This window comes from Papaver somniferum, chromosome 2 (assembly GCF_003573695.1).
Source record: "Papaver somniferum cultivar HN1 chromosome 2, ASM357369v1, whole genome shotgun sequence".
NCBI lineage: Eukaryota > Viridiplantae > Streptophyta > Magnoliopsida > Ranunculales > Papaveraceae > Papaver > Papaver somniferum.
Genome location: NC_039359.1, coordinates 169,870,442 through 169,886,821, shown reverse-complemented (window position 1 = coordinate 169,886,821; position 16,380 = coordinate 169,870,442). Strand labels below are relative to the sequence as shown.

Below are 16,380 nucleotides of genomic sequence, written 5' to 3'. Positions count from 1 at the left end.
TTCGCCCATGACTACTGGGAGGCTAATTTTGTAGCGGATTTCCTCTCAAAAGAAGCTTCAAAGAATAATATGACGGGAGTGTGGATCAACAATCCACCTGAAGAAATAATAAGTTTGCTATCTAATGATAGTCAGGGTCTATCCTACTCTCGACTTGTTAGTTTAGAGTAGTTGTCGTCTGCTTGTGTGCAAAATATCAAAAGAAAACAAACAAAACAAAAAAAGTAAACGAAAGAAAAAAGGAAAAGGTTGATTGTATTATTACTCAGGATGACACTCTCAAAGAATCCGGAGGCCTTGACTACAATTTTTTGGAAAATTTTACCAGGATAAGATGGCTTTTCCATATGCAAAATCTATATTCAAAAAATAATCATCCATGGGTAACTATTTAGTTGAAAAAAAATTAAAATTCAGCATGAGTATTAACATCAAATTTTTTTTACCTCTTCAGTCAAGAGGCGTTTGCAAAATAAAGTAAAATTAGATTTTGTGCCCGTGCTACGCACCGGGCGATCTCGCCCCATCTCGATACATGTTTAAGATTTTTAATTTGGTTTAGCTCGGCTTCGCCTCACCCTATCTCGATGCATGTTTAAGATTTTTTATTTGACGTGGCTCGGTTTCGCCCTATCTCGTTGACAATGTTATGCACATCTGTTCAGTCTAACAGTTTTATGCCCATCTGTTCAGCCTATATAGTTTAATAACAAAGTAAAATCAATAAGAAAAGGAAAATGAAACAACAGGAAATCTTACTCATAGCATTAAATCCCTCCATACAAAGCAGCAAATTAGCTTAGTAACGTATATTTTCTTTGCTGACTCACTTAACCCATCAATGTTCCTGAATTTTGAACTCCACCTTCATTTGATTGCTCTAATACCTAAACATAGGTCATCAAGGTCAAGATAAAACATGTATACCAAACTAAAAGTTTTCCAGAAAAGTGTCAAAAAACAGAAAAGATTCAAACTAAATTTGCACCTTTTAAAAATTGTAGTAGAATCACTGTTGTCAGTTCAACCATTTTTCTGCAATACGGGACATAAACCACCTTTTTTTAACTGCAACACGGGCCATAAATTACATAGCACCTCCAGCTCTAATTACCAGTTCCATTACTCACAAACAACTTCCAATGAAAACTAATTCTTAAATTAAGAGATGACTTGCTTTCTGCACCTGAGCCTTTATATTAAGAAGATGACCATGGCTCAGGTGCAGAAAGCAAGTCATCTCTTAATTCAACAGTCGTGAGAAAATAAAACCTAAAAGTAAAAGATCTCGAGAAGAAAAAAGTCATATTTGACCGCTGTACATTGCTAACATTAAGAAATGGAGCAATCGTGAATCCCGAGTAACTGGCTGGGCCGCTAAAGTATCTAAAGTTGTGATGAATCCCGTCAATAAAATGGTGCAAAGAGTCCTAAAAACTTGTTTTGCGGTATTATTTTATACACACAAACAATCAAAACAAACCAAGCCAAAATGTTCTTAGCTACTACCTCTCAGTCAGGCTAAATTTTAATATTCAATCAAATCAACAGAACCTAACTTTTCTCTGAAAACCCAATCTGATTTTAATCAATCTTCCTACACCAAATTAATACTCAATCTGATTTTTTTTTTAAATTACAGATTTATAAATCTAAGATTTCCACATGTTTACCTTGTTCTTCATTTCCTCTGCATCGTCTTTGTAATCAAACTTTGCCTCCTAAATCGATGTTATAAACTTTGCCTCATAAATTTCCTGCAAACATCAATCACACAAAGCAAACATAAAACAACATACATCAACCATTATAATTACTGCAATTTATAATCTATGAACCCTAATTTCTCTATTTCAACACCGCAACCCTAATTTTCTAATTTAACAATTCACACCCTCAAATTAGCATGATAACCTTCCTCTCTCTAATTTCTCAATTCACACCCTCAAATTAGCATGATAACCTTCCTCTTCATGTCATATTCTTAAAAATCATCCCTAACTATTCAATCAATAATCAAATTTTGAAATAAATCAATCAACACAGTAGAAACCCTAAATTATACACCCGGATTTACCTTTTCTGTTGCATTCGAATCAACCACACAAACTCACACAATTACTATCACTCGATTCTTGATCATTTCCCTCCTTCTACGATCTCAAATCCTCCATTTATTTTTCGATTTTCAATTGCAGGTGAAGAGAAGAAGAAGAAATAAGCAGGAAAAGAATAATAAAGAACGAAGAGTAGCTTAGTCCAGTGAAGGAGAGAATAAAAATATTAGATTCGTCCAGTTAAGAATGGTTTGGTTTAGTTTTTCACGGGAGTATCGTCCACTGAAGGTGTTACTTAACGTCCAGTTAAGTATTCGGTGGAAACAGAGAGTGACAAATTATTTAGGCACAAATTCTGACAAAAGTATTGTATACCCACGTTTTTACTAACGGGGTTATAAACGGCCAATTAAATACAGGGTGTAAACAGAGTGTAATCCAAATTTTAATGTCCCGACCAATAGAGTCTCGGCAAGTGTCCTCTCCAGAATTACTAATGCCCAAAGCTTTTATTTAATTTAATTTGAGAGGGGTGTCACACTCATCATGTGACGTGGGAGCTCATATGACTTAACATTTTAAAAAAGGGGAAATGTCAACACCCCGTGGCGGCGGAGCCAGAGATCTTCACTGGATGGGGCATTATAGTACAATCTAATCATAAAATATTTTGTAACAAATGTAATTACACAAAAAAAATGGTTGAAATGAATTATTACACAAATGTAATCACAAACTAATAGTAATGCGATGACGAATTTTTTGTAGCATCTCAGAGTCGCTCACCAGTCACCAGTCATGATTAGAGCAAGTCTTATGGTGGAATCCATTCATCTTCCATCTTCCATGCCACCTCACCATTTGGAACTGTGGATGGAAGCGCAAGTGTAATGGTGGAATAGTAGAAACGCTATTCTTAATGGAGCTAAAAAAACACAATTAAGAATGGAGTTTTTTTCCAGCCGTTAGATTTCAACAACTCATTTTAAATCTACGGATAAAAAAAAACGCAATTAATAATGGAGCTAAAAAAACGCAATTAATAATGGAGCTTTTTTTCAGCCGTTAGATTTCAACAACTCATTTTAAATCTACGGATTAAAAAAAACGCAATTCTTAATTGCGTTTTTTTAGCTCCATTCTTAATTGCGTTTAACGCTATTCTTATTGGCGTTTAGATGGATTCCACGGATCCTTCTACCAAATCATGGAACCTTGCTTGGATTTTTTATGAAAAACCCCAACTTAGAAGCCACTAGACTTGACATTCCATGAATTTTCCACACTTGGAATAGATTGGATTACCATAAGACTTGCTCTTATAAGTGTTCCCAAGAAACCGCTCAAAGTTGAATTGGATTGAATTAGTTTTCAAATAGTAGTATGTTTTTGTTGGACTCGGTATTAGAGTTTAATTGAAATATTCTGCTCGACAGTGACAAGCTACTTGTAACTGTAATCATATTGTATACCTCATTTTGTTCAAAAATTAATATATACTCATAAAAAGAGAGCAGAGAAAAACAGAGCAACGTGAAACATATCCCACCATAGCCCCAGCCTCGTGTATGTATATTTGGTCACACTCTCAAGTCTCAACAACTATGCATCAATCTCACTATTAATTTTTCAATAACTCTACCCAACCAACTTTATTAAACATGCTTTATTTTGTGTCTGAAGACATCCACCTAATAATTAGTCGTGTCTTTTTAAAATGTTTTCTCTGCATTCATAAACGAGGTGTATAAGCACATCTCTTTCACGAAAACATGTCAAGAATTACATTTGTATTTCTTAGTAAGAGACAGAGGTTAAAAATTTCTTAGTAGGAGACAGAAGTTAAGAAAAAAAGTGAGACGGATGTTAAATTTAAATTTAAGGCTGCTAATAGGGTTCCAATTTATTTGGGAAAATATCGAATCTCATATAAAACAAAAGATTTTATTTTTATTTTTATATGAAATTTGGTACCCTGTCTCAATAAACTGATACATCTATTTACAGTTTTAGTTAAATTCACGACCTCGGCAGCAACAACATCATAAACTAAATAAAACACAAAGTTAAAAAAAACACTTGGTCCAAATTTTAAATTGAATATTATTTTTAGGCATTCCACATATATGTATGTGTAGTTTTGAAAACACGAGAAGTTTTATTTCTTCCTTAGAATCAAACTAAACTCAAAAATCATAAAAATCGATTCTGGTGAAAGGAAGTTTTATCGGAGATTGTCTATGTAATTTCTTTCTTCTAGTTGCGCTAAGGCCGAGATTAATGATGTTTCAACTTTCAATTTACCCATTCAAGTTACGGTGAAATGGAGACTATCTCAAATGCTTTGGTGAGATTAGACAAAAATCACTAGATGATTAACTAATGCTTTCTCAGACACTATCTCCATCGGTGGACCAACTATTAAGAATATTGATTTTTTTTCTCTCTCTTTGACCTTGGCCGTTCTGGTTTATCCAAAGCGATTTAGGGTTTGTCGATTTTCCTTTTCTTCTTCTGCTTCGAATCTCATGGCACCGCCTTCTGATGGTGTCGAAGGTTCTTTCACTCCGATTTGTGACCCTCTTTCATCTACTCCTATGGTGACTGAGGTATCTTTACAGGGAGACGATCTGTTACAGTTTGATAAGAAGAGTTTTCTGGAGAACTTTCCTCCACTTGTGGGTTCTTGTTCGTCTGCTCACCGTCATCCTTCTGGCTCTCTGGGTGATGGAACTACTTCTTGGGCAGGAATGGTTTCTAAAGATCTAAGGAAGCTTCGTATGAAGAGTGATGATTTGAAGTATCGTGCTCCTCAACTGTTCAATGGTAAGAAAGCTTTTGTTGCCTCTTTATCTGATTTTGAGGATGATATTAGGCGGTATGAGAAATTGGTTGGTGAGGCTTTAGTGGGTCGTCAATTGCCTTTTCATTTTGTTAAGAAGATTTTACTCAGACTCTGGAAACTAAAAGGGGAAGTTCACATGAATCTGCATAGTGATACCTCTTTTGTGTTTGATTTTAGTAGTGATGAGGATGAACAAAGAGTTCTAGAGATTGGTCATGTGTATATTGCTAGCAGACTCTTTAAGATTCGACCATGCTCTCCAATGGTTGAACAAATGGTAGAGGATCTTAAAACCATTCTTGTTTGGTTCATCTTAGGAAAATTCCTTTATTTATGCGGAATCATAAGGGATTTGGAATTATTGCTAGTTACCTTGGTATTCCTTTAATGACTGACAAGAAGACATTGGAGAGATCTAAAATGATTTTTATAGAGTATGTGTGGAGATTGATACTAGTTGTGACTTCCCTAGTGAAATTCCAGTGGTGATTGATGGCAAGGAGGCTTTCAAGATACCTGTGGAATTTTCTTAAAAACCACCAAGGTGTCTTGGTTTTCAGACATTTGGCCACTCAGATGCTAAATGTCCTCTCAAGCAGCACATTCTAGTTGAGAAGCAGAAGATGCAACCCACTTCTTTACCTCAGAAAAATGTTTGAGGTGGTTAAAAACACAAATAAAGCACAAGATTCAATTCCTACTACTAATTTGGATGGTGTTACTGATGTTATGGAAGTTTAGATTATAGAGAATGAAGTGAGTGGTGAAGATATTTTGGTCAGAGGGGAAGTTGTAGAGGATGAGAGGATGCAGGATTCTAGGAAAAGGACTTTTGAAGATTACAGTCTGATTTCTGAAAATTATTCCCAGCCTCTTATTGTATCTGATAATCTTATGGTAATGTAGCAATTACCTACCAAAATTTCCTTTGATGTGTTGAGGGAAGTTACCAAGGCAATTACCGAAGTTACTAAGGTTGATAGTTCCATTGGGGCTAACACTTCAGCTACTGAGAATTTAAACCCCAATATGAGAAATAAGGATCCTCAACAATCTTCTTCTTCTGCTGCTGGTGGTAGTGGTGGAAGAGGCCATTTTCCTAAAAAGAATCACATTATAAAAAGTGTTAATCAAATGGGGACAGATTTGAAGAAATCTGCTAGAGGTAGGAAATCTAAACCTCTATTTCTTAATGATGTTTAATCTTGGATGTTGGAACATAAGAGGGATGAATGACGCTCTTAAACAAGTAAAAGTCAGGAATTTAATTTGAATAAACAACTTGTCTATTTTGGGCATTGTTGAGACTCATGTGCATAGTCAAAATAAAGATAAAATAAGAAGGGACATTATGCCTGATTGGCAGTTTACTGATAATTATTCAAATAATGATCCTGGTAGAATTTGGATTGGGTGGAACCCCGTGGAAGTCTCAGTTTCTACTCTTTATGCTTCTGACCAGGTGATTTTTGTTCAAATTGTAACTAGTAGAGGGTTTCAGTTTGCGGTGGGGTTTGGTTATGGTAGTAATGACCAATAAGTAATACAACTTTTGTGGTCTGATATTCTGAATTTTTCTTCTTCAAATAATCTTCCTCTTATTCTTGTGGGTGCTTTTAATTCTGTTATCTTCTCTCATGAGACAGTGGATGGGTCTTTGACTCCAAATAATTACCTTGATTTCTGGAATTGTACTCAAGATAGTTTTCTTTTTGATCTTGCTTACTCTGGATGCTTCTATACTTGGACAAATGGTCACACTGATGAGAGAAAGATCTTATCTAAGCTAGACAGAGCTATTGTTAATATGGAGTGGGTGACTAGGTTTTCTGATTCTAAAGTTGTTTTCCTGGAAGATGGAATTTCTGATCATTCCCCTATGGTGGTTTCTATTTTTGAAGATAGAGTTCATGGTCCTCCCCCCTTTATATTCTACAATTTTATGATTGAGGAGCCTGACTTTCTGGAAATGATTAGAACTATTTGGAAAGAACCTGTGAGAGGGAACCCTATGTTTGTTTTTGTTACGAAGCTCAAGAAGGTTAAAGCTTGAATTATTCAGTGGAAGAGAGAGAGATTCAGAAGTATTCCTGCCCAAGTGGAACATGCTAAATCTGTGTTATACACCATACAACAACATATTCAACAACATCCTTTATATGTGGAGTCAGCTCAGCAGGAGAATGTCGCCATTAAACATTATGCTAAAGTTACTAGGTATGAGGAATATGTAGCTAAGCAAAAATCTAGAGTCAAATGGATTGATCTGGGAGACTCAAATGCCATATTTTTTCATAATTGTATGAAGGAGAGACATTCTAGGAATAATATTCTCACTTTGATGTCTAGAGAGAATGTGTTTCATCAGGAGGATAAGGAGATAGCTGAGGAATGTATTGACTTTTACTCCTCCTTATTTGATGATTCTGACAGTTATTTTGTGGATGACTCTGAACTTCTTGATTTTTTAAATTTTGATAATTTGTTGAGTGATGAGCGTAGGTGTAACCTGATTAGACCTGTTATTAGAGATGAAGTGGTGGTTGCCTTATCTACTATTGGTTCTAATAAAGCCCCTGGACCTGATGACTTCTCTAGCTGGTTTTTTAAGACTTGCTGGAGTATTTTGGGAGATGATTTTACTGCTGATGTTCAGAATTTCTTCAAACACTCTAAGCTCCTTAAAGAGGTAAATAACACATTTCTAACTCTGGTGGTTAAGAAAGAGAATCCTAACTCTGTCAAGGACTATAGGCATATTTCTTGCTGTAATGTAATGTACAAATACATTACTAAGATTATTTCTTTAAGGATTTTTTTTTTGATACTAAAAGAATTTTATTGATTAAACAGAGAAACGTCTTCTTCTACCCATCTGACAATGTCAGGAGGATAATTTAAATAGAAATAAAAGTTTTGATTATCAACCCTGGCCTTTCTAGCCAGAGCATGAGCCACACTATTGCCTTGTCTATGAACTGTCTTACAAAACCAATAATTTTTACCTAAAAATTTATTCTTAACTGATAGAATTAAGTGGTGATTGAACCAGTGAACAAGAGAATCATCTCTGCAGATTGAGTTCACCACATTCTCGCAGTCCATCTCAAAATTAACTTTATTGAAGCCATAATATTCCATCCACTCCACTACCTTGACTAGAGATTTACATTCAAAATATTTAGGTCCAACCTCAGCTTCCACCTCTTCCTCCAAGTTCCATCCTTGAACTCCTAAAGCTTTTCCTGCAAAATCACGAGCAATTAGACCAATGCTGCCTTTTCTTGTATCAAATATATATGAAGCATCAATATTAATTTTAATGAACCCTTCATCTGGTGGAATCCATTTATTATAGCCATATTACTGTTCATATTCATTGTGACAGAACTAACAACAAAATTACATTGCTGCACCAGATTGTGAATTCTAATGACTGTATTCTGAACACTTGGTTTAACATCTTGAAATAATAAGCTACATCTGTCTTTCCAAATGTACCAGATGGTACACGCACATGAATCTGATTACATTTAAGTCAGAGCCAGAATCCCTTTGATATTATTCAATATTACCTGTAGAAAACCAAGTTATTACCCAATGTTCAAAAGATGCAAAATTATGGCAAACAACTGAAATATCAATATTCAAACCATTCTATATTTCCTTATCATAATAACAATCAATTAACAGATGGCCAGTAATTTCAGCACTATGATTGCACAAAACACAATAAAGTTCTACATCATTTTTGTATCTAGCTATTTTATCCCTGACAGGGACAATATCTTTTATGTATTTCCAAACAAAGGGTTGCACTCTGTGAGGAATTTTAGTCTTCCAGAGATTCTTCCAAACTTCTTTTGGAATAGTGTCACCACTGATTGTGTCATTAACCTGCCAGGCACAAAGAGTGTGATAAGCACTTTTGACAGAAAACTTACCTTTCTTATCTAGTTTCCAAATAAGATAGTCTTCACTAGTTGTAGGGACATTCATACTAAGGATGGCAGTAGCAGTTTAATGGCTAAAAAGAGAGTGTATTAGTTGCTCATTCCAAACTCTAGTCTTAGGGAGAAAAAAATCACACACAAGAGTAAAAGTAACAATACTAGAAAGACCCATGATTGGGACAGGTGGACTATTAAATCCAATAATCCAATTATCTAGCCAGATGTTTATTTTAGTTCCACATTGAACTATCTACATAGAATGTTGTTGAAAAATTTCAATCCCAGAGTAGATACTTCTCCATAACCAAGAATTATCATCTTTTAGTTTTTCTAATGAAGTAGAGTACCATTTTTGCCATATTTAGCTCTGACAATCTGCATACAATGAGAATTATCTTCATTAAAATCTTTCCAAGCTATCTTAGTTAACAATGCAGAATTGAAATGCTCCAGATTTCTAAAGCCAAGACCACATAATGCCTTGGGTATGCTAAGCTTGTTCTATCCTATAAGGCAAAGACCTTTATTATTACTATGACCCCACCAAAAATGTTTTTGTATAGATTCCATCTGATTTATCATAGTTTTAGGAATTCTAAAACTACTCATTTAATAAATTGGATAGTATTTAAAACATGCTTTACCATAGTGGTTCTAGCAGATTGATTCATAGTCTTCACTTTCCAAGTTTTCAGTCTACAACCAAAAGATTGCATGACAGGTCTAAAAGCTTTTGTTTTATTTCTTACTATAAAAAGAGACACACCTAGATATGTATTTGTATCCTTCATTTCAGTCATTGTAAGTTCTCTAGCTAGAATCTCTCTATAACTGGGACTAATATTGTGACTGAAATAAACACTAGATTTATCCAGATTAAGAACTTAACCAGATACTCTGCCAAAAGAATCAAACACCTCCATAATACCATTAATATTGTGCATGTCTTCTTTTGAAAATATACGAATATCATCAGCAAACATTAGATGGGTAATATCTGGTACATTCCTAGCTGATTTTACTCCTGAAATAAGATGGTTAGTCTTAGCATTCAATAAAAGTCTATACAAATATTCTATACATAATATGAAAAAATAGGGTGATACTGGATCACCTTGTCCAACACCTCTAGAAGGAGTATAAGAATGAGTAGGAGATCCATTCAACAAAACATATATATTAGTCGTGGAAATGCATTGATCAATATAACCAAAGAATTTATCATCAAAGCCAAATTCCTTAAGAACACCTAGAAAAAAGTTCCATTCAATCCTATCAAAAGCCTTAAATATGTCAAGTTTTATAGCCATGGTTCCACTATAGCCTTCTTTATGTTTCATAGTATGGATCATCTCATGAGAAACAATAATATTGTCATGGATATCCCTTCTTGGTACAAAGGCAGCTTGGTAAGGAAAAATTAGATGCTTTAAATGAGGTTTAATTCTGTCAGCAATTATCTTAGAGATAACCTTATAAATAGTATTGCATAATCCTATAGGTCTAAAATCAACATGACTTATAACATTGTCGCATTTCGGAATTAAACTAAGATAAGTTGTATTGAATTCAGTAGGCATATGACCAGATTCAAAGAAACCTTGAACAACATCTGTGACATCCTTACCAACAATGTCCCAGTTATAATGATAGAATCTAGATTGAAACCCATCTGGACCAGGAGAACTCCAAGGGAACATATGCTTGATGGTCTGAAATATTTCTTCACTAGTTGGAATTCTAGTAAGTTGGATATTGTCATGAGCAGTAATTATAGTAGGAATGATATCAAAACTATTCTCACCAAGATTAGGATTTGAAGCTTTACTAACATGAGAAAAATGATCAACAAGCATATTAGCAATATCTTTACTATCATTAAACCAAAAACCATTAGCATCACATAGCAATCAATATTTTTTTTAAACATCCTTCTATTTTCTAATGTGTGAAAGTTTAGTATTATGATCCATTTCATTTATAAAAATATTACCTGACTTCTGTTTATAAAATTCAGCCTTAACGTTAAATCATTCATCCAGTTTCTTAGTGAGAGAAACTATATTATCATGTTGAGAAACAGAAAACTGCTCATTTTGGACAGTCTCAAGTTGATTCTGTAAATTATTGATATTTCTATCAATATCTCCGAACTCAATTTTATTCCAGTGAGATAATCTCTTCCTAGTATTATGATGTTTACTAGTAAGTTTAAAAGCAGCAGAACCAGAGACTTCAGATTTCCAAGCTATATTAAGTTGATTCTTGAAGGAAGAATGTTTCATCCACACAAAAAAGAACTTAAAAGGCCTCCAGGTATTCCTAATTATATCAGTTTTCACTAAAAGGATTGGGGAATGATACCTGCTGTTACTAAATGTAAAATTTTAGCCCCAGGATAGCAGTTACACCAATGACTATTATCTAAGGCCATATCTATTCTAGATTTCCTACTGCGAGTACCAAATCTGCTTCTTGACCATGTGAAATGCTTACCATTATATCCAAGATCCATAAGACCACAAGAATTCAATTTTTCCTAGACATACTTGTCTTCAGTAGAAAAGTTAGAGGCCTCATAAGATTCATGAAGATGAAAATTAAGATCACCTATCACTAACCATGGTTGAAGTATATTTTCACTGATTTCCATCATGAACTCCCACTGTTCCTTTTTCCTATCAAAATAAGTTGATCCATACATAAATGTAATGAAAACATCTAGTTTATTAGGTTTTAGTTTAGTGATAACATGAATCATATTGTTTGAGACATTCTGAACTTCACAGTGAATACCATCCTTCCACATAAGGAGAATCCCTCCAGCCAGATCAACCCTATCTATATAAACATGATTGCAATATTTAAGAGAATTTGCTAGAGAAAGCATACTAGCACTATCAACTTTAGTTTCTGAGAGAAAAATAAAATATGGGGATTGCTTTTTAACTAAGACAAAAAGTTGGTCTCTAGTGAATTTTTTTGCTAATCCTTAGACATTCCATGCTAAAATTTTCATGGTTGAATAATAAAATTTGAGTGAAAAAGGAATTGAAAATATAAATGCACAGAAAAAGAAGTTAAGAAAATTAGCCAAGAAGCAGTGGCTTCCTTCATTTCATGGGAGTACTCTCTTGCATTTGGTTCTCCTTCCTCAGCCAAGTCATGCTCCATGCCATCAAAACTTTCCATATTATCATTATTTCCAGTATTATGAGCTCTTGTGAATATCATTCGAATGAATCACAGGACTAAAAACATGACCAATAGTAATCTCTTTCACTTGTTCTTCACTTCTAGATATTTTTGCTTTCCTTGCTTCTTCTTGTTCCTCGGCTTTCTCTTTTTCCTCCATTTGTTTTCGACTAGCTTCACATATTTGGTTCGGCATCTGATCTAAGTCTTCTGATATTTCTACCCGATAAGCTCTTGCAAGATTGTGACAGTAGTTAACATATTCCTCATTGGTGTATCTTCTTATTTTTAAATCCAGAGCTGTATTTTCACATTCCTCATCATTATGATCAACAGTAAAACAATTTTGACAAATAATATGTGATTGCCTCAGGCAGTGATATCTAATCCAGGTTACTCCACCTGATGCCGTGTTCCACCAGCCTCCTCTAAATATAGATTTTTTGAGATCAATTTTAACTTTTTCAGTAATCATAGAACCAAAACCATGTCGACAATTTTCTGGGACTGCCCAGATCTTAGGCCCCAACTCTATCAAAGCTTCATCAATCACTTGAACTGAATGATGTTCTAGAAGAATATTTTGGAATTGCACATTCGATTCCTGATGAGAAAAATCATGATCTTGGATAGAAATGGAGGTGTCATGTTTGACAAGATTCAGGTGACACTTCTTAACATTCAATAGACCTTTCTTGAGAACTGCTTCCAATATTTCATTTGATGCAAACTTAAAAATAAAAATATTTTTATCCATTGCACGAAGTTATTTTACTTTATATTGTTTTCATATCAACTTGATTTCCTGTCGCATAATATCGGTTTCCATTGGCTCTTTTGAGTACAATTTTCCTAGAAGTGTATTACTCCATTCTTCTATAGCAACTGCAAGAGCTCTTGTAGAACCCACTGCATGCCTTAACTGTTTGGAACTGAAATATCGAATCTTAGTTTTCTGCATTTGATATGTGATAATCGAAACCTGTGTGTTATAAGTAGAAGCCATTGCACAGTTCTCTGAAGTTTGAGATATTCTTTCAGAAAAAATTATACGAACAAGTCTTGCTTTCCTCTTGATATAAAGATGATAAGTATATCCAGAATAACTAAAAATAGTTATACCGTTATAACTATCTTGAGATATATTAGCTAAGAAAATATTCTCCAGTAATGGGAAAAAATATCTAGCATTTATCTTAAAATTAGTCAACTCCAACATAGACAATAATGGTTTGCATGTCCTCCCATTACGCATAATTATAGGGGGAAAGTTTGAATTTTGGAAATTCAAATTTTGAAACCGTTTCTCTCGGATTGGCCAACATGAATCAGAATTGATGAAATCACTACCAACTGAAACTAATTTGATGAACTCACTGCCATCATTGTGATCATACACATGATCTAAACTATAATACTGGAAAATACTGATACATACCATCTTTTGGTTGATGGTATGCAAAACTGCTTTCGAAATTGAAATCAATACTATCTTTGGTTGCAATAATAATATTGTCAGAAGAAGATGAAACCAAGCAAACGTCCAAAAATGGATGCCTACCATTTTGAATGAAAGGAAAACCCTACAACAGAATTTAAGAATCTATTAGTTAAAGGAATCAGAAAGAAAATCATCTTGTTGAAAGTAACAAAAAGAATTAGGTTAACATAAAGAAAAATAAAGATAAACTTAGGAAGAGAAAAGAAAATAAATTAAACTAAAAGAGTTAAAATCAATATCAAGCTAAACATTGTAGTGACTAAAGATACGAGGTGAACAAAAGAAATCAATTAATCATGACGAGATTTGTATTTTGAAAGATTTTTTTTTTTAGAATGAGTTAACTCAGTGTCGCCCGATTTGCAGAGCTTGAACCACCATAAGTTTTTCCTCTTAGTTTCTTTAAGGATGAAGCATGTGCTAGGTGGTCTTATTAGTGCTAATCAGTCTGCCTTCATCTCTGGAAGATCAATTCAAGATGAAATTCTAGTGGCTCATGAACTATTAAGGAATTATCATAGAACTGTTGGGTCTGATAGATGTGCTCTTAAGATTGACTTAAAAACGGCTCATGACACTGTTAGTTGGAGGGATGTCATTATTTCTTTGTAGAAATTTGGTTTCCTCCCATGTTTATTGACTGGATTAGATGTTGCATTACCTCTGCAAGATTTTCTATCATGATTAATGGTTCACCTTTTGTTTTTGTTGGTGCTAAAAGAGGTCTTAGACAAGGGTGCCCCTTATCTCCCTATTTATTTGTTATGGTGATGGAGTTTTAAGTGTGTGCATCAATCAACAAGTCAAAGCAGGGGCCTATGGTTTTCACCCTAGGTTCCAGCTTACTTCTCTTACACATCTCTGCTTTGTAGATGATGTTTTGGTTTTCTTTAAAGGTGATCTTAAATCTTCTTCCTCCCTTAATATTGCTCTACATAGATTTAGCACTTGCACCCGTCTGAAAGTAAGTAAGGAAAAAAAACTTATCTCTTCCATTATGCTGTTAATGAGTTAAATATTCAGAATATCATTACTTGTCTTAACTGTGTGGTTGGAGAGTTACGTGTCAGATACTTGGGTTTACCTCTCTTGTCCACCAGACTCTCTTTTAAGGATTGTTTGCCTCTCATTGATAAGGTAACTAGTTGGGTAAAAGCGTGGAAATATAGAGCCCTTACTTATGTGGAAGGCTGGGCTTTATTAAACATGTCTTGAACGGTATGATCTTATATTGGCTATCATGCTTCACTCTTCCTAAGAAAGACATTAAATGTCTAAACTCGTTTTCAAGAGGTTTCTAAGGGCTGATGCTTCCCTTGATAAGAAGACTAGTTATCCCATTGGGTGGAGTCAGGTTTGTGTTCCTTTTAAAGAAGGGGGTATTTCTGTTATGGATATTGCTACAACAAATGCAGCAGCTAGGATGGGACATATTTGGGAGCCGGCTTCTAACAAAGAATCTGTTTGGGCAGAATGGATATGAGTTAATCTCATCAAAGATAGGAATTTTTGGACTATGAAATTCCCCCAAGATGCTTCATGGAGTTGAAGACATATACTTGGATAGGGGGATGAGGTTGTTAAGATGTTAAGAACTATAATAGGAAATGGTTCTCCCACTGCTTTTCTTACAGGGTTGTGGCATCCAAATGGAAAACTGGAGGACGGGATACCATAAGACATTCTTAGTTATGTTTCTATGGATAGGGACTGTCCTATGGATGAGTATATTATTGATAATGAGTGGGTGATGTCTCAGTCTGATGATATTTTTGTATCTGCCACTAATCAGTTTGCTTCTGTTTTTGTTGGGTCCAGTGAAGATGATAAATTGATTTGGTATCCTAGTACTTCAGGGAAATTTACTGTCAAGGATACTTATGACACTTTAAGACCTCATTTGGAGACTCCTAGCTGGAATAGGTTAGTTTGGTTCAAGATGCACATTCCAAAACATTCTTTTATCACTTGTATGACCTTACATCACAAACTAAAAACAAAGAATAGGCTTATTCAGTGGGGTATGGATGTGAACCCCACTTGTGTTCTTTGTAATCAGAATAATGAAGATGATGAACATCTATTTCTTTATTGTCCTTTCTCTTCCCAGATTTGGCAGGGCCTTCTTATATGCGTTATGTTACTGGGTAGAGAGCTAGCTGGAGGGAGGAAATTCTCTGGTGTGTAAGTTCTTTTGTGGGCTCCTCCATTATTAACACTATAAGGAAACTCACTTTTAACAACTATGTATATCACATATGGAAGGAGAGAAAGGCTATAGTCTTCAAAAAGCAGAATTTCTCCACTGACCAGGTTAATTGGTTGATTGTTTAGGATGTTAATCTCAAACTTGCAGCCAATCAGATTGTGGTTGATGACAATCGTCATTCAGCGCAATTCTTTACTCTCTGAAATGTTCCTTATTTTTCCATATTAGAGTGGAACTTAGATGCACTTGGTTGAGTCCTGAAGGTGATGTTTTGATGATAAATACTGATGGGTCCATGAGACACACTTTAAGAGGATATGGGGCTATTATCAGGGATAAGATTGGTGAGTGTTGGATGGATGTTGCAGGGTCTGGTATGGTTATCTCTGTGTTGGGTCATGAACTCCAGGGGGGTGAGGTTGGGTTAATGGTTGTTGTTTCTATGGGATGTAGGAGTGCTCACTTGGGAATGGACTTTATGGCTGCTACCGTTCTTCTTAATAGCAGGAATCCAGAGGTTCTTCGGATGTGATGTACATTTGGAGACATATATGTTATTTAAAGAAGCAGTTTGATTGGTTAAAGATTGATCACATCTATAGAGAGACCAATTGTGCTGC

At 34.8% G+C, this 16,380-nt stretch overlaps 1 protein-coding gene and 1 long non-coding RNA gene across 4 annotated transcripts; one reads left to right on the top strand and one right to left on the bottom strand.

Annotated features, from left to right (window-relative positions):
- Positions 1–234: 234 nt before the first annotated feature.
- LOC113349762 lies at positions 235–2,294 on the bottom strand. 3 transcript variants are annotated; one of them, XR_003360354.1, is made up of 4 exons: positions 2,078–2,294; positions 1,674–1,757; positions 989–1,068; positions 235–887 (listed from the first exon to the last, which is right to left on the bottom strand). It is a non-coding gene; the product is annotated as an uncharacterized LOC113349762 (long non-coding RNA). The 3 variants fall into 3 exon arrangements; XR_003360355.1 differs by having other exon boundaries at positions 989–1,035; positions 2,078–2,293; XR_003360356.1 differs by lacking the exon at positions 989–1,068 and having other exon boundaries at positions 2,078–2,289.
- Positions 2,295–6,253: 3,959 nt separating this feature from the next.
- LOC113352411 lies at positions 6,254–7,803 on the top strand. Its single transcript, XM_026596232.1, has 4 exons — positions 6,254–6,425; positions 6,549–6,898; positions 6,965–7,591; positions 7,756–7,803. Exons 1-4 carry the CDS (start codon positions 6,254–6,256, stop codon positions 7,801–7,803), a joined length of 1,197 nt encoding a protein of 398 aa, XP_026452017.1.
- The last annotated feature ends 8,577 nt before the right edge of the window (positions 7,804–16,380 follow it).